Below are 19,071 nucleotides of genomic sequence, written 5' to 3' on the forward strand. Positions count from 1 at the left end.
GAGAGAGAGAGAGAGAGAGAGAGAGAGAGAGAGAGAGAGAGAGAGAGAGAGAGAGAGAGAGGGAGAGAGAGAGAGAGAGAGCATACTGAAAGAGAGGGAGAAAGAGAGTGAGATAATGAGATATGGGTAGAGAGAGAGAGAAAGGGGGACAGAGTGAGACAGAGCTAGTGTCTAATCATCAATAGAGAATTTACTATGCATCCGACTTTAATGACCTATTTCAAAGCTAACCCTCAACCCTGTCCTCTAACCCCTGACCCATAAACCTAGCACCAACTCTAAACCTGACTCAGATTTATGAGAATGTATGGCATAACTGAAGACCTATGACTGCAGGGACTGGATAGTAGCCCCATGATGGTGATCAGGTAGTGTGTGTGTTGGTGGGGTGGGGGGGGGTAGTTCTTCTGATGTCTTTACTCTGATCACATTGTAAAAATTAGTCAGTGTTTAGAGTCCAGCACTCAGCACTCAACCAGATGACTGGAGATCAACAGGACTAAAAATAGGAGAGGCCCTCCTGGCAGTGTGTGTGTGTGTGTGTGTGTGTGTGTGTGTGTGTGTGTGTGTGTGTGTGTGTGTGTGTGTGTGTGTGTGTGTGTGTGTGTGTGTGTGTGTGTGTGTGTGTGTGTGTGTGTGTGTGTGTGTGTGTGTGTGTGTGTGTGTGCGTGTGTGTATGTGTGTGTGTGAGTGCTCGCTCGTGCGAAAGCCTAATGTCAGGGGAGAGAGCTGTTATCACCAGTAGGAGTGTAGCCATTTTCGTGACAAAGATTAGCATTAGTGTTTTCTCCTCAGACACAACATACTTGACATTGTTTGGGTTACCACTCACCTGAGTCATGTGACAACAGCCATTTTGCTTTGCAGCAGAAGAACCCTGACACACAGCCCTCACCTCACCCTGGGATCGGATGAGGCTAAAGTTAGCGATCCAGCATGGGCTAGGTACGGTTTCACAGCTCTGGGATGGTGACTGACAGAACATGGTCAAGGAATTTAGAACACAGTTTGCAGGAACTGTCTTCAACATAGAGATGATAATAAAACACCCACAAAGGCAGCTAGCAACCTAGTGAAAGGGTTTGTTTGATGATTATATTCATCCCTTAGAGAAAAAAACACACTATTTCACATGTGGAAAATCACATGATTTCACATGAACACGTGTTTTTGGAACATTTCACATGATCACACTTTCATGTGTGTAGTTACATGTTATCACGAGGCTTCGCATGTTGTCACATGTTATCACATTAACGTCACATAAGATCACGTGTGAGCACATGAACACGTGTTTTTGGAACACTTCACATGTGTTCACATGTGAAACTCATGTGGTTTTTCTGTAAGCGATCCATCATAACCCTATGATGAGACTGCGACTGAGCTCACTGTAATAACGAAGCAACATTACCACCTTGTGGATGACGGTAGGAACTGTCCCAGATGATGATTATAATATAACTCCTACCTACCCCGTCTCTCTTACCCAGTCCTATTGGAGGTGGGCATGATGCTGGAGACATAGAAAGAGACAGACAGACAGACAGACAGACAGACAGACAGACAGACAGACAGACAGACAGACAGACAGACAGACAGACAGACAGACAGACAGACAGACAGACAGACAGACAGACAGACAGACAGACAGACAGACAGACAGACAGACAGACAGACAGACAGACGGCTGGAGAGTTTCACATCTGTTTTTTATTTCTCTGAACTACAGAACACCAACTGAACAACTCAGCTCTCACATCAATCAGACTAAACCTCCCTGCTATCTCCTCCCTTCCTTTCCCTCCCCTCCCTTTCTTATCACAATAAGGAAGGGGAAAAGGCAAAGGAAAAACCACCAAACAAACACATCCTGATACAGAGTGTACTACTGTGCACTGACACATTTATACGAAGCAAGAAAGAAAAACACAGGCTATTTCATAATATTCATAATAATAATATACTCACAATAATCATGACAAAAATAACATGGAAAAGGAGAGGTTGGCACTGCGTGCTGGTAGCTTCATAGATGAGTACAGTATTGTTCTCCTATACAGTCAGCTCTTTGGTTCAGATTCAGGCCTTCATGTGACCAACTGGATGTTGAACCCCGGTCTCCTGCACTCCCCGAGACTGTATTAGGCCCCTTAGCTAAAGTCACAATGGAAGCACACAGCAGGCATGTAGACCATCCTTTTACAAGTCAGCATTAGCCTACAGTTTGTCTTAGGACGGATGTTCTAGCTTCTCTCCAGTCATCCATCTCTCCTCTCATCCATCTCTCCTCTGCTCGATCTCTCTTTAGCACATCCTCACTTTTATCTGTTTATCCTTCTTTATTTTCAACTTTATTCTGTCATTGCCAACACATTCAATTTTGTTTTATTAAACTACATATCAAGTCCCATTTTCTCTCCCTATCCATGTTTCTTGCTCTCTTTGTCTGACATTTTAGATCGCGTTATAAAATACTTATTTTACATTTATATTCGTATATTCATACATATCAACTATATTCTATATCAACTATAGATCAAATTATATTTTTTATCAGGCGAAGCAGAGGAGGTCAAATTATCAGAAGAAGGAATGGTGATGACAAGGCTGGTGTGAACCAAGAGCTACAATGGTGTCCAAACAGGAAGTCTATAAAATAAAGAATGTGATCAAGAAAACGACGAAAGTCACTTCAAAGTATTCAAACAGGTGAGTAGTGGATAGACTTCTGATTTTCATTCTTAGGTAAATTATGCAATGCACAATACTAATGTCTCTTTTGGACTGACAAAGACCAATACCTTGTCAGTCCAAAACGTGAGAGCATAGTTGTCCTATGGTTATTAGAAAACGTTAAGAAACAATATTCTTCTGCAGGATTTTTAGTACTTCAGCATAACGTCGTCTGAAGGTTTGCTCATGGTTCTATTCAAAGTCATGTTCTCAGAACATTAAGAAAACGTTTGCTAAAACCCACAAGAAAACATTAATAACGTTTTTTTTTTTTTATGCATTCCGTGTCAACTCTCTCCTCAGGTGTGTTAGCCGTGCCCGATAATTGGCCACACTTGAATGAATGTTTGTTTTCTTTGAAATGGGGTCTGTTTGTGTAGACTACAATGAACATGAGTGTTTTTTTAAACAAGTAGAAAAAACATGGTAGCTCCATCCTGGTGGCGCAGTAGACTCATTTCATAGATAGAGAACAGAAGATCATAGGTTTGAATCTCACTGACACCGTGCCACAATAACAAAAATGCATGTGTTTGCGTGATTTAATGCCTTAGCAAATACATTTCCATTTGTCTTATCTGTGCTTGGAGTTCTTAACGAACTATTCTCGCAGTCTTATTGAAACATTCAGTGAAAATGTTAAGGAAGTAAATTCCATCATTTCGAAATAACCTTTACATTTTGTTTAAAACATTCACAACATTTAGATAATGTTCTCAAAACTGGATTTAATTACCTTCAAAGAATCCATCATTTCTGTTCTAAGAACGATAACAAAACCTCCTAGGAAAACTTTCAGGGGAACCAGAATAAAATGTTCTCAAAAACTCCCTGCAAACTAAAAGCGTACCTTCCCAGAACAGAATATTTAAAAAACGTTCAGTTTTACCGGTCTGGGTAACTTATGGCTTCGTTCCCAGAACCAATGGTAAACCAAAAACGTACGTTCCCACAACTTCCAAGGAACCAAATTTGCAAGCTGGGATTTCTCCAGAGCCAGTCTATAGTGTGTTGTCTTAGGTCATGGTGGATCCGGGGCGCCAGACGCTAGGTTGCAGACCCAAGTTAGAGGTGCTGAATTTGGGGCGAGGCACTCTGGAGGGCTGCGTGGAGGCGGGGCGAGGTGGGGTGTGGGCCAAAGGGCTCAGATCAGGGGCACTCTTAAACTGACTGTTACCTTGTTGGGGGGTGTGGGCCTGGGAGGGGTAGGGGTTAGGGTTAGGGACATGGACGGAGGAGAAGCTCGGGAGCTGCGGGAGGGGGCCTGTGGGGGCTGGAGTAGGAGGGACCCACTGGGGCTGAGGTTGGTAGGGGGGGGTAGATAGTGATTGGTAGCAGGAAGTGGCTGTTGGGGGAAGAGAAATGACATCAGACCTCCACATCGGTTCTCCTAGTGTGGTCGCTGACCGTGGGATGATGACAGTAGGGGCGGGGCCTGTGGGAGGTGGTGTGGAGAAACGTTTGACCTCATACACACGTGGCATCTTGTTTTGGCCCTGGGGAGTCCCGCCCCCGTAGCTGAAGAGGGAGGAGTTTAGCTGGTAGGGCTGGTGACTCATGAAGTCCAGAGCCTTGATGCCTTGAGCCTTCTGACCCCCAGGGGCGGCTTTATGCCCCGCTGAACCCCCACCCTGTCCTACTACCCCCGCCCTCTGGCGCTGGGCCTGGGGAGGGCAGGAGGGGGAGAGGAGGGGGTTGTAGCTGATGGGGGGGGGTGCTCTGCAGCTGGAGGAGTATTTGAATTGAGAGGGGAGGGAGGGTGTGGGAGAGGGCTGGCGGGGGTGGCTGGGACCAGGTTGGGGTGAGGAGGGGGTCTCCACCACATAGCGATCCATCCTGCTCTGCCTACGGGCGAATAGCTGACCCCCCTTCCCTGCTAGCTGGGGTACCTGTGGAGGAGGCTGGGGTTTAGGGGCCACAGGAGGGGGCTTGGAGCCTCTCTGTGCCTGCATGAAGTTACAGGCCTCAGCCCCCAGCTTCAACCAGTCCTCTTCAGGGCCTGACTCACCTCCAGCCTCCCCACTAACTCCTCCACTAGGCCCCATGGGGCCTGGGCCTATCCTGGTCGGTGCATCCGGGTTTTGGAGCAGCTCCAGCAGGGCCGGGTTGGGAGACACGTCCTTCTTGTTCTCCACAGAAGGACGGAACATAGGCTTCTTGTTGCTGCGACGACGCGCCTCCGCAAGAATGCCTGTTCTGGAGGCGGGGACGGCGATACGCTGCTCACGGGACGACAATGAATCAGAGGCAGGGGTCTGGGCAGTGGAGGGGGTCACCATGGCAGGGTTTGTCATAGAGACATAGGAGTTGAAGGTCAAGGGAGGAGGGGGTTGGGTCTGAGAAAGGGAGGGAATGTAAGGTGTGGCAGAGGATGGAGAGAAGGGTTGATTAGAGGAAGAAGGAGGAGAGAAGGGCTGGGCAGCCATGGCAGAGGATGGATAGACTGGGGCATGAGGAGGAGGAGGAGGGGAGAAAGGTTGACTAGGAGTAGAGAAGTGTTGAATGGGGGCAGGAGGAGGAGAGAATGGTTGAGGAGCAGTCAAGGAGCAGAAGTGTTGGGTGGGTTGAGGAGGATAATGAGAAGGAGAACAGCAGTCAGAAGAAGGAGAGAAGGTGGCAGTATGGACCGAGGGAGAAGGGAAAGGCTGAGAGGGAGTGCAGGTATGAGAGGATGGAGGAGAGAGAACAAGAGGAGGAGGAGAGAGGATGGATTCAGTAGGTCTAGGGGGGATGTAGAGGGAGGTACTGGAGACCGCTCTCCTGGCCTCGGGCGCCCCCCCTGGGCGAGGGGGGGCGATGGTTACCATGGATACCGCAGCAGTGGGTTTGGAAACCATTGTTAAGCCAGGAGTGGGCTGGACGGGTCGGAAGATGACAGGGCTGGCAGGGGGGCGAGATGGGGCGAGGCCCGAGGTGAAGGGGCGTGCCGTGCGGTTATGGATTCCCCCAGGCGTGTTAGGGTTAGTGTTTACGTCAGGCTGGGGGGGGATAGGGGTGTGAGAGGGGGAAGTCAGAACCACACTGGCCTGACTCATCCCTGCTGAGCCCCCATTGGACAAACTTGCAGTCAGGGACGTGTTAGGGGCAGAGTTGTAGGTGACAGGAGTGGCCAATTTCCTTTGCTGCTCATACTGCTTTGTCTCTTTCCCCTGATAGGCTATGTAGTCCAGCCCGGGGCTCTGATAGGCTGGGGCATTCATCTCAGACCCCTGATTGAATGACATGTTCATCTCTGGGCTCTGATAGGCCAAGGAATCCAACCCTGAGCTCTGATTAGTTGGTGTTTGGGGCCTTGAGTTATAGGTGGAGGGGCAGGCAGAACTCCTCCTATCCAGCATGTCCAGGTATTCGCTGTCCCAGGTGGGGTCAAAGGTTCCAGCAAAGCCCTCTTCATCCACCTCTGAACCCGAGGGGAAGGAACTCCCCTCCTCCTCCTCCCCCTCCGTCTCTCCCCCAGTCTCAGCACCCACCTCCCCCTCCGCGCGGCCAAAACAGGTGAGGGTGAACTTCTTGGCACGCTGGCGTCTCTTCTTGAACATGAGAACTCCTTTGGAGTTGGAGTTTGGAGCGTCGGTGAGCAGGGAGGCGATGGAACGACATTTAGTACGAGCCTCTTTCACCTGCCTGTCTACCACACTCTCTCCTCTCTGCAGCTCTGGGAGACAGGGGGAGGGACGGGAGGAAGGGGGAGAAGTGGGGGAGAGAGAAAGAGAGAACAGAGCATTACATAAAAGCCTGTTTGGGAGTGATTGACAGCATCTGGAATGTCACTCAAATCCATGATGACACCATGATGGGTGACAACATCAGCCAGTGAGGGGTGGGCAGTGCTCAACCCTGACAGACAGGAGAGTGTGCTGGGGGCTCAAAGCTCTGATTTCCCCATACTCCCCAGTTGAGCAGCGCCCAGATAGTCTGTCTGTCTGTCTGTCTCTGTCTGTCTGTCTGTCTGTCTGTCTGTCTGCCTGTCTGTCTGTCTGTCTGTCTGTCTGTCTGTCTGTCTGTCTGTCTGTCTGTCTGTCTGTCTGTCTGTCTGTCTCCATATCAGTGTATGTATTTGGTGTATGAGATGGAGATATTTCAGCCGTTTTATAAATGAACTCAGCCCTCAGAAATAGCCTCACACAAATACTGTTAGTATGACTAACAGCCACACACACAGCCACACACACACGCGCACGCACACACACACACACACACACACACACACACACACACACACACACACACACACACACACACACACACACACACACACACACACACACACACACACACACACACACACACACACACACACACACCAGTGAAGGGATCAGGGGATTAGGTGAGGCGTCTATGAGGCTGGTGCATCTACTCAAACAGTGACAGGAATCACAGTCTAACTGAAACCTCACAGCTCATGACGCATCTACTGTATCTGAAGAGAGGAATCACAGTCTAACTGAAACCTCACAGCTCATAACGCATCTACTGTATCTGAAGAGAGGAATCACAGTCTAACTGAAACCTCACAGCTCATAACGCATCTACTGTATCTGAAGAGAAGAATCACAGTCTAACTGAAACCTCACAGCTCATAACGCATCTACTGTATCTGAAGAGAGGAATCACAGTCTAACTGAAACCTCACAGCTCATAACGCATCTACTGTATCTGAAGAGAGGAATCACAGTCTAACTGAAACCTCACAGCTCATAACGCATCTACTGTATCTGAAGAGAGGAATCACAGTCTAACTGAAACCTCACAGCTCATAACGCATCTACTGTATCTGAAGAGAGGAATCACAGTCTAACTGAAACCTCACAGCTCATAACGCATCTACTGTATCTGAAGAGAGGAATCACAGTCTAACTGAAACCTCACAGCTCATAACGCATCTACTGTATCTGAAGAGAGGAATCACAGTCTAACTGAAACCTCACAGCTCATAACGCATCTACTGTATCTGAAGAGAGGAATCACAGTCTAACTGAAACCTCACAGCTCATAACGCATCTACTGTATCTGAAGAGAGGAATCACAGTCTAACTGAAACCTCACAGCTCATAACGCATCTACTGTATCTGAAGAGAGGAATCACAGTCTAACTGAAACCTCACAGCTCATAACGCATCTACTGTATCTGAAGAGAGGAATCACAGTCTAACTGAAACCTCACAGCTCATAACGCATCTACTGTATCTGAAGAGAGGAATCACAGTCTAACTGAAACCTCACAGCTCATAACGCATCTACTGTATCTGAAGAGAGGAATCACAGTCTAACTGAAACCTCACAGCTCATAACGCATCTACTGTATCTGAAGAGAGGAATCACAGTCTAACTGAAACCTCACAGCTCATAACGCATCTACTGTATCTGAAGAGAGGAATCACAGTCTAACTGAAACCTCACAGCTCATAACGCATCGACTGTATCTGAAGAGAGGAATCACAGTCTAACTGAAACCTCACAGCTCATTACGCATCGACTGTATCTGAAGAGAGGAATCAGTCCAGGTTTCTCTTATCCAACCACAGATCAGACGACATCAGTCGACATCAGTAACAGAACAAATATACAGGGCAGGAGAGACACACAGCAGCCTTGACTGGCAGAAACACAAAGACAGAGTCGACCAGCAGCAACCAGCAATAATACCCATCATCAATATTACCCACCATCAATATTACCCAACCATCAATATTACCAAACCATCAATATTACCCAACCAGCAATATTACCCACCAGCAATATTACCCATCATCAATATTACCCCCCAGCAATATTACCCACCATCAGTGTGTGTGTGTGTGTGTGTGTGTGTGTGTGTGTGTGTGTGTGTGTGTGTGTGTGTGTGTGTGTGTGTGTGTGTGTGTGTGTGTGTGTGTGTGTGTGTGTGTGTGTGTGTGTGTGTGTGTGTGTGACTTACCAGCGTAGATGGTGTGAATAACAGAGTGTTCATCAGGGTCCGAACCCGTTGAAGATGTGAAGTTCCTCATGTCTCCAAGTGTGTGTGTTCTCTAACCCTCACACACACATTCTCAGGTAGGTGGAAAGTGACCAGTTGTATTCTAGGTAGGATAACAACTCTCTCTCCTCTCCTCTCTCTCCTTTCTTCCCATCACCCCACTCTCCTCTTTTGTGTCACTCTCTCATTCTCTCTCTCTTCTTCTATCCCAAACCAACACATGATGTCATCCCCTATTCCTGTCTGTCTGACAGATGTCTGGGCACACACACACACACACACACACACACTGTCCATGGGGTTCTCCCCTGTCCTTCACCCACTCAGATCTGCAAAATATTTCCATACAACAACCTTGTAAATGCTCCAGAGCTGTGTGTGTGTGTGTGTGTGTGTGTGTGTGTGTGTGTGTGTGTGTGTGTGTGTGTGTGTGTGTGTGTGTGTGTGTGTGTGTGTGTGTGTGTGTGTGTGTGTGTGTGTGTGTGTGTGTGAGTGAGTGCGTGCGTGCGTGCGTGCGTGCGTGTGTGCGTGCGTGCGTGCCTGCGTACGTATGTGTGTGTACATGTGTGTGTGTGATGTGAGTAAGGCCAGTTCTCACTGTCACTATTGTCTCTCTGTCCAAGATGTAACCTTGCCTGAAACCTGAAGCCTTGCATTAGCTACTAAAGCTTATGCCAAGGCTTTAGCTCAGCAGGATAACACCGTGCCAGGGAGCACCATCAGCTGCTATAGTTCAGAATGAGGTAGACAGCTGTGAGGAAAGTTACATCATTCATGAGTTAATAGATTCATGTAGTCATCTAGGCAGGTCAGATACCTATGTCTAGCTGCATGGGAAGAATACCATTTTTGACATGGAGTTGAAACCTGATTTTCAAATAAATAGGGTATAATTGATCAGGTTTGCTGCCCCCTCCCCTTCCACCCCCCACCCCCCCCCCCCCCCCATCCCCTCTCCTCCCATCAGCCATGGCATATTCAGCTGTGGGGATCACTAAATGTGAGGTCAGTTGTGTCCGTGTGTCCGTCAAGGCCAGAGGGGAATGCTAGCTGTCCCACCATAAATCTTCTGGATGAGACCAGGGCTTAGAATACTGACAGGAGAGACAGAAATAGGAGAGGGACGCTTTGATTCATGAGATAGACAGCAACAGGAAATATCCCCCTCTCTCAAATCAAATCAAACTTTATTTGCCACATGCTCAGAATACAACAAGTGTAGACTTTACCGTGAAATGCTTTACTTACAAGCCTTTAACCAGACACATTTACTCCCATACACTCACAGACACTAACAGACACTCACAGACACTCACAGACACTAACAGACACTCACAGACACTAACAGACACTAACAGACACTCACAGACACTAACAGACACTAACAGACACTAACAGACACTCACAGACACTAACAGACACTAACAGACACTCACAGACACTAACAGACACTCACAGACACTAACAGACACTCACAGACACTAACAGACACTCACAGACACTAACAGACACTCACAGACACTAACAGACACTCACAGACACTAACAGACACTAACAGACACTCACAGACACTAACAGACACCTACAGACACTCACACACACTAACAGACACTAACAGACAATCCCACAGGCGTTGCAGAGCAGCTCAAGAGTTCACATGTAGGCTGTAGTGTGTATAGTGTGCAGGGTATCTGGTATAGTGTACTCACTGGCTTGCCGGGCCTTTTCCTTGTACGTAGCAGACAGTTCATCACTGAGTGGGGTCAGCTGGGCGCCCACCGTGGGAACCATCTGAGAGCTGGAGCCCAGCATCATGGCTCCTCTAGCCCGCTCTGGAGACACCAGGGGTGAGCAGGCCAGAACCACACCCCCCCCTGCCTCCTGGAACCCACTGTCTCCCTCCACCTCTCCTCCCACCACCGGCTCCCCCTGCGCATGGTGTAGGACGGGCCGGGCTGGGTGGGTCCACTCTGGCCGGGCCTGCGGGGGTTGGGTTTGGGGTTGGTAGACCACCTCCCTGCGTGGTACTCCAGGTTGAAACCCCCCTGTTCCTGATCCCGTTGGTTGCTCCCACTGTTGGATCCCCCCATTTCCCAGTGTGGGTAGTTGCTCCCAGGTCCCCTGCAGGGAAACGCCCCCATCTGGAGCGCTCTCATACCTTGAGAGAGAGAGAGAGAGAGAGGGATTGGGCGGGTCATGGTGATGTCATCGTACAAACCAACAAGGTTGGGGATGATTCTGTTTTGTTCTTGTCTCATACCCGCTTATCTCCGAAGTCTCCTCCTCCTCCTGCTGGTGACCGGGAGAGCGCGCATCTGGAGGAGTGTGTCGCTGGCGGCGGTGTGTGTGTGTGTCCGCATCGCTGTCCGTCTCTCCATAATAGGCCTCACTGTCAGGGGGGGAGGTGAGGGTGAAGCAGGCAGGCCCGTCAGTGTGTGTGGCTGTGTGTATCCGACCCGGCAGGACCACAGAGTGGAACCCAGACCTGGAGGCAGAAAGAGAACGAGATAGCCAGGCTGTGTGTGGGTGTCTATGTATGTGTCTGTGTTGCTTATTCTACGGTCTACTTGTATAGGTCTAGTGTATGTGTACAGTGTATCCCCTATATGCATTTAGCAGTGGCGCACCGCCGGGTCTAAATCGTGGTCGCCACTGAAAAACCCTCCTCCGCCACTACTGAGATGGAAAAAGAAAAGACAAGTTTTGGATGGGGGGAGGTGGGGGGGTAATTTGCCAGATGGTGAAACGTTTTCAGTGTAAACTAAAAGACTAAAACCAGATGTAAAGTACGTAGAAATTATAATGGAGAAACTAACAATCACTAAAAACTAGACAGTCAGGGAGAATCAAACATTGTAAAAATGTCATGGCTTTGGGCCTCCGTTGATTTTGTTTTATTGTTTGATTTACTCAGATGACATAAGAACAAGGCATAAGACATGGCACAATGTGTAGGATTGGTGTGTATGTCTGTATGATCTGACCTCTTGACCCTGAGGTGGTGTGTATGTCTGTATGATCTGACCTCTTGACCCTGAGGTGGTGTGTATGTCTGTATGATCTGACCTCTTGACCCTGAGGTTGTGTGTATGTCTGTATGATCTGACCTCTTGACCCTGAGGTGGTGTGTATGTCTGTATGATCTGACCTCTTGACCCTGAGGTTGTGTGTATGTCTGTATGATCTGACCTCTTGACCCTGAGGTGGTGTGTATGTCTGTATGATCTGACCTCTTGACCCTGAGGTGGTGTGTATGTCTGTATGATCTGACCTCTTGACCCTGAGGTTGAGTCTATGTCTGTATGATCTGACCTCTTGTCCCTGAGGTTGAGTCTATGTCTGTATGATCTGACCTCTTGTCCCTGAGGTTGAGTCTATGTCTGTATGATCTGACCTCTTGACCCTGAGGTTGAGTCTATGTCTGTATGATCTGACCTCTTGTCCCTGAGGTTGAGTCTATGTCTGTATGATCTGACCTCTTGTCCCTGAGGTTGAGTCTATGTCTGTATGATCTGACCTCTTGTCCCTGAGGTTGAGTCTATGTCTGTATGATCTGACCTCTTGTCCCTGAGGTTGAGTCTATGTCTGTATGATCTGACCTCTTGACCCTGAGGTAGAGTGTATGTCCGTATGATCTGACCTCTTGTCCCTGAGGTTGAGTCTATGTCTGTATGCTCTGACCTCTTGACCCTGAGGTTGAGTCTATGTCTGTATGATCTGACCTCTTGACCCTGAGGTTGAGTCTATGTCTGTATGATCTGACCTCTTGTCCCTGAGGTTGAGTCTATGTCTGTATGATCTGACCTCTTGACCCTGAGGTTGAGTCTATGTCCATATGATCTGACCTCTTGACCCTGAGGTTGAGTCTATGTCTGTATGATCTGACCTCTTGACCCTGAGGTTGAGTCTATGTCTGTATGATCTGACCTCTTGACCCTGAGGTTGAGTCTATGTCTGTATGATCTGACCTCTTGACCCTGAGGTTGAGTCTATGTCTTTATGCTCTGACCTCTTGACCCTGAGCTTGAGTCTATGTCCGTATGATCTGACCTCTTGACCCTGAGGTTGAGTCTATGTCTGTATGCTCTGACCTCTTGACCCTGAGGTTGAGTCTATGTCCGTATGATCTGACCTCTTGACCCTGAGGTTGAGTCTATGTCTGTATGATCTGACCTCTTGACCCTGAGGTTGAGTCTATGTCTGTATGCTCTGACCTCTTGACCCTGAGGTTGAGTCTATGTCTGTATGATCTGACCTCTTGACCCTGAGGTTGAGTCTATGTCTGTATGATCTGACCTCTTGACCCTGAGGTTGAGTCTATGTCTGTATGATCTGACCTCTTGACCCTGAGGTTGAGTCTATGTCTGTATGCTCTGACCTCTTGACCCTGAGGTTGAGTCTATGTCCGTATGATCTGACCTCTTGACCCTGAGGTTGAGTCTATGTCTGTATGATCTGACCTCTTGACCCTGAGGTTGAGTCTATGTCTGTATGATCTGACCTCTTGACCCTGAGGTTGAGTCTATGTCTGTATGATCTGACCTCTTGACCCTGAGGTTGAGTCTATGTCTGTATGCTCTGACCTCTTGACCCTGAGGTTGAGTCTATGTCTGTATGATCTGACCTCTTGACCCTGAGGTTGAGTCTATGTCTGTATGCTCTGACCTCTTGACCCTGAGGTTGAGTCTATGTCTGTATGATCTGACCTCTTGACCCTTAGGTTGAGTCTATGTCTGTATGATCTGACCTCTTGACCCTGAGGTTGAGTCTATGTCTGTATGCTCTGACCTCTTGACCCTGAGGTTGAGTCTATGTCCGTATGATCTGACCTCTTGACCCTGAGGTTGAGTCTATGTCTGTATGCTCTGACCTCTTGACCCTGAGGTTGAGTCTATGTCCGTATGATCTGACCTCTTGACCCTGAGGTTGAGTCTATGTCTGTATGATCTGACCTCTTGACCCTGAGGTTGAGTCTATGTCTGTATGCTCTGACCTCTTGACCCTGAGGTTGAGTCTATGTCTGTATGATCTGACCTCTTGACCCTGAGGTTGAGTCTATGTCTGTATGCTCTGACCTCTTGACCCTGAGGTTGAGTCTATGTCTGTATGCTCTGACCTCTTGACCCTGAGGTTGAGAGTGTGTCGATGGGAGTCGATGAGCATCATCGCCTGAGCGTGGTTGAGCTCTGCACAGACATGGTCGCCGATGGCAACCAACTCATCCTCCTCCCTCAGGTCGGCCCGGCACGCCTTACTGCGCCGTCGCACCTGCAACACACACACACACACAGCCTCAATGCAGCAGCATGGAATCCCAGAGTGGGGAGCAGTGTCACAGAGCCACTAGGGGGAGACAAAAGCTGAACACTTCTGAGGTTGAAATGTTTTACATTTTAGTCATTTAACAGACACTTATCCAGAGCAACTTACAGTTGGTGCATTCATCTTAAGATAGCGAGGTGGGACAACAACATATCACAGTCGTAGGAAGTACATTTTCCCTCAATAAAGGAGCTATCAGCAAAGTCAGTGCCAGTAGGGAAAGACCTGCACAAGTTTCTATTTATGTTATGAGGACATCATCTGTCCGGGGCTATGGAGGGGAGGGGGGAGTCTGAAGGGCGGTGCAAACTAGGCAATGATGTCATGAAGTTGTCCATCACTGAATAGGGTGGAGGGGTGGAAGCAAAGCCCTATACATACATGGATCTGTCAGAAAGCATGAGAGATAGGTGGGATAGAGAGAGAGAGAGAGATAGGTGGGATAGAGAGAGAGAGAGAGAGAGATAGGTGGGATAGAGAGAGAGAGAGAGGGAGAGAGATAGGTGGGATAGAGAGAGAGAGAGAGAGAGAGAGAGAGAGAGAGAGAGAGAGAGAGAGAGAGAGAGAGGGAGGGGGGGTGAAGAGATATAAAGGGGGAGAGAGAGGGGAGGGGTGGAGAGAGAGGGAGATAAATAGGCAGGATGGAGAGAGAGGGTGCAGAGATATACAGGTGGAGACAGAAAGAGAGAGCGTGAGGGAAAGAAAGAAAGAAAGAACAGTGGACAGATGACACATAGCAGAATCATTTCTGACAGCTGCCTCCCCCCATACACACAGTGGGCAGAGGGCATGCTTCACATTCACCATGTGTTGCCCATACACCCCAAAATATACCCCAGTTGGAGAACCAGCCACATTCCTAGTCAAACCCACAGCCAGAGCAGCTAACCAGGGATATCGCCTTTTACACACTTTATATGGTGAGTAATATGTACCTGTTAGGCCAAATTAGCCTGGTTAGCATTAGCATGTACATTACCCGCTGCTTTTCCCCTCTACCGGTCGGCACCAGAGACTGTGTGTGTGATTATGTGGAGGGCAGACATGCCTCAGATAAGCCCAGCTGGGAGTAGAGAGGTCCGCAGGATTAGAATAGCTCATTTAAGAGGAGCTGGAGCAGGCCATGGACAAATGGCCTCTCTCTCTCTCTCTCTCACACACACACACACACACACACACGCGGTCTTCTACAACTATCCATGTGGGGACACACAATTCAGTCCCATTCAAAATGCTATTTTTCCTAACCCCTAACCCTAAACCTTACCCTAACCTATGCCTTTACCCAAGTCCTAACCCTAACATTAAGAATAGAAGAGAATATAATAAAATAGACTAGAATAGAAGAGAATAGAAGAGAATAGAATAGAAGAGACTAGAATAGAAGAGGATAGAAGAGAACACAAAAGGATAGAATCTAATAAAACAGACTAGAATAGAAGAGAATAGAAGAGCATAGAAGATAAGAGAAGAGAAGAGAAGAGAAGAGAAGAGGATAGAGTAGAAGAGAAGAGAATAGAAGAGAAGAGGATAGAGTAGAAGAGAAGAGAATAGAAGAGGATATAGAAGAGGATAGAACAGAAGAGAAGAGAAGAGGATAGAGTAGAAGAGAATAGAATAGAAGAGAAGAGGATAGAGTAGAAGAGAAGAGAATAGAAGAGGATAGAACAGAAGAGAAGAGAATAGAAGAGAATAGAACAGAACAGAAGAGAAGAGGATAGAGTAGAAGAGAAGAGAATAGAATAGAAGAGGGTAGAGTAGAAGAGAAGAGAATAGAAGAGAAGAGGATAGAGTAGAAGAGAAGAGAAGAGAATAGAAGAGGATATAGAAGAGGATAGAACAGAAGAGAAGAGGATAGAGTAGAAGAGAATAGAATAGAATATAATAGAAGAGGAGAGAGTAGAGGAGAATAGAATAGAAGAGAATATAAAAGATGATAAGAAAATAGAAGAGAATAGAAGAGAAGAGAATATAATAGAAGAGAATAGAATAAAAGGGACTAGAGTAGAATAGAATCAAAGAGACTAGAGTAGAAGAGAATATAATAGAAGAGAAGAAAATAGAAGAAAATAGAAGAAAATAGAATAAAAGAGAATAGAATAAAAGAGAATAGAAGAGAATAGAATAAATAAGAATAGAAGAGACTAGAGTAGAATAGAATATAATAGAAGAAAATAGAAGAGAAGAGAATAGGATAGGATAGAGTAGAAGATAATAGAGCAGAAGAGAAGAGAATCAAAGAGGATAGAAGAGAAGAGAATAGAATAAAAGTGAATAGAAGAGGATAGAGTAGAAGAGAATAGAGTAGCAGAGAATAGAGTAGAAGAGAATAGAATAAAAGTGAATAGAAGAGAATAGAGTAGAAGAGAATAGAGTAGAAGAGAATAGAATAGAATAGAAGAGAATCAAATAGGATAGAAGAGAAGAGAATAGGATAGGATAGAGTAGAAGATAATAGAGCAGAAGAGAAGAGAATCAAAGAGGATAGAAGAGAAGAGAATATAATAAAAGTGAATAGAAGAGAATAGAGTAGAAGAGAATAGAGTAGAAGAGAATAGAGTAGAAGAGAAGAGATTAGAAGAGAAGAGAAGAGAATAGAGTAGAAGAGAATAGATTAGAAGAGAAGAGAAGAGAATAGAATGGAAGAGAAGAGAATAGAAGAAAATAGAAGAGAATATAAGAAAATCTAATATAGTAGGAGAAAATAGAATATAATATAATAGAAGAGAATAGAAGAAAATATAATATAGTAGGAGAAAATAGAAGAGAATAGAATAGAAGAGAATAGAATAGAAGAAAATATATTATAGTAGAAGAGAATAGAAGAAAATCTAATATAGTAGGAGAAAATAGAAGATAATAGAATATTAGAGAATAGAATAGAATAGAAGAAAATATAATATAGTAGAAGAGAATAGAATAGAATAGAAGAAAATATAATATAGTAGAAGAGAATAGAATAGAATAGCACACATGCGACAGGCTGGTAGTTCAGTGTCAGCTGCAGAGCAGTTTAGGGGTTAAAAGGTTCACGGGTATCTCTGCAATAATATAATATATGCCATTTAGCCGATGCTTTTTTGCAAAGCGACTTACAGAGAAATGTAATGTCAAATAAAATGTAAACATTTTATGTGTAAGTGGTCCCGGGAATCAAGCCCACTACCCTGGTGTCACAAGCACAAGCAACTGAGCTACAAGGATAATCTCAATGCCAACAGCATTGATCCATCAGCCCTGAGATTTGGAGCTGTGAATGATCCATTTATCTAACCCAGTACTAACAACTAAGCCAATTTGAGAGACGTCACATTTTTATTTTACCTTTATTTAACTAGGCAAGTCAGTTAAGAACAAATTGTTATTTATGATGATGGCCAACCCCGGCCAAACTATAAGGCTGGGCCAATTGTGCACCGCCTTATGGGAATTCCAATCAAGGCCGGCTGTGATACAGAGTGGAATCAAACCAGGGACTGTAGTGACTCCTCTAGCACTGAGATACAGTGTCTTAGACCACTGTGCCACACGGGAGCCCTACATGCAGCACAGATTTCTACAATATCTTTTCTGATTAGATTAAATGCATTCTGCCATGTCAACACCAACGTGTCTCTGTGAGTGTGTGTGTCCACTTAGGGAGCATGCCGTCAATTCCTCTGCTCTTAGAGTGGTTTTATCTTGTCTTAACGGTATACTACACTGAGAGAGATAACATACTGTAATAATTCCTATCACACACACACACATTAAAACACAGAGATGAAACACACATGAACACCAAGAAACATACAACATGGAGAGAACACACCACCATTTATATACAACAGCTGTTCCTGCAATTGTTACTCCAGGATCTGCCCATACCCCACTCTATATTACACACACACACACACACACACACACACACACACACACACACACACACACACACACACGCACACACACACATGCACACACACACACACACACACACACACACACACACACACACACACACACACACACACACGCACACGCACACACACACATGCACACACACACACACACACACACGCACACACACACACATGCACACACACACACACACACACACACACGCACACACACACATGCACACACACACGTTGTACCTTGGCCACCTGTAGTGGTGTTTGCTGCTCTACTCCTCCTTGCAGTCTGAAGCCCCATGGAGCCCCTCCTGAGAGAGTGACCACCACCTCCTCTGCTACCATCACTACTCAGTAACACACATACACGCTGAATCACACTGCACACGGAGTGTATGTCTCTCTGCTTCTTCCAACTGCTCTGTGTATGTGTATGTGTATGTCTCACTGGTCTGACATACTTCCTCTGTGACCCCGCCCACTTACTCCACCCAGAGAGAGGGGGGTTTGAGAGGGAAGGAGGTAGAGAGAGAGAAAGAGATGAGGAGGGGGACTGGTTTCCGTCTGCTAATAGTGGAATGCTGTGTCGGCTGGAAGGGGGCAGGAGAGTGTGTGTGTGTGTGTTTTATATCCACCACACGTGTCATGACACTCTGCAGCTCCAGCCAGGGATGCTGATAGATCCTCCCAAAATAACCCTCTGGCCCCCTCGCACACTGTCCTGACCACCAATCCAGCCCTCTCCAAGGCTTTGTCTCAAACTGCCACAAGAGGAGAAGGGAGAGGAGAGGGAGGGGGAGAGGGAGAGGGAGGGGGAGAGGGATAGGGGGGATAGGAGGGAAAGAGGGAGTGGGAGAGGAGAGGAGAGGAGAGGAGAGGAGAGGAGAGGAGAGGAGAGGAGAGGAGAGGAGAGGAGAGGAGAGGAGAGGAGAGGAGAGGAGAGGAGAGGAGAGGAGAGGAGAGGGAGGTGGCTAGGAGAGTTGGGGAGAGGTTTGGAAGAGGGAGTGGGAAAGGAGGGGAGAGGAGAGGAGCAGGAGGGGGAGAGGAAGATGATAGGGAGAGGGAGAGGAGAAGGAGGGGGAGAGGAAAAGGAGAGGTAGAAGGAAGGGGAGAGGAGAGTGAGAGGGAGTGGGAGAAGAGAGGAGAGGAGAGGAGAGGAGAGGAGAG

The 19,071-nt window shown here is 47.0% G+C and overlaps 1 protein-coding gene across 1 annotated transcript; it reads right to left on the reverse strand.

Moving 5' to 3' along the window:
- Positions 1-1,695: 1,695 nt before the first annotated feature.
- On the reverse strand, positions 1,696-18,420 carry LOC109865111 (synaptopodin 2-like protein). Its single transcript, XM_031799689.1, has 5 exons — positions 18,148-18,420; positions 13,809-13,960; positions 10,953-11,177; positions 10,402-10,850; positions 1,696-6,391 (listed from the first exon to the last, which is right to left on the reverse strand). The coding sequence occupies exons 1-5, from the start codon at positions 18,247-18,249 to the stop codon at positions 3,753-3,755; spliced, it is 3,567 nt and encodes a 1,188-aa protein (XP_031655549.1). The 5' UTR covers positions 18,250-18,420; the 3' UTR covers positions 1,696-3,752.
- Positions 18,421-19,071: the final 651 nt, after the last annotated feature.

Source organism: Oncorhynchus kisutch, linkage group LG20, assembly GCF_002021735.2.
Source record: "Oncorhynchus kisutch isolate 150728-3 linkage group LG20, Okis_V2, whole genome shotgun sequence".
In the NCBI taxonomy this organism is placed as follows: Eukaryota; Metazoa; Chordata; class Actinopteri; order Salmoniformes; family Salmonidae; genus Oncorhynchus; species Oncorhynchus kisutch.

What these genes read in the sequence shown, in the direction of transcription:
- LOC109865111 (XM_031799689.1), bottom strand. Translation starts at nt 18,249, where the DNA reads ATGGTAGCAGAGGAGGTGGTGGTCACTCTCTCAGGAGGGGCTCCATGG. An exon ending in CACCACTACAGGTGGCCAAG is followed by an intron (nt 13,961 to 18,147) that starts GTACAACGTGTG and finishes TGTGTGTTGCAG; the next exon opens with GTGCGACGGCGCAGTAAGGC. An exon ending in GAGACTTCGGAGATAAGCGG is followed by an intron (nt 10,851 to 10,952) that starts GTATGAGACAAG and finishes CTCTCTCTCAAG; the next exon opens with GTATGAGAGCGCTCCAGATG.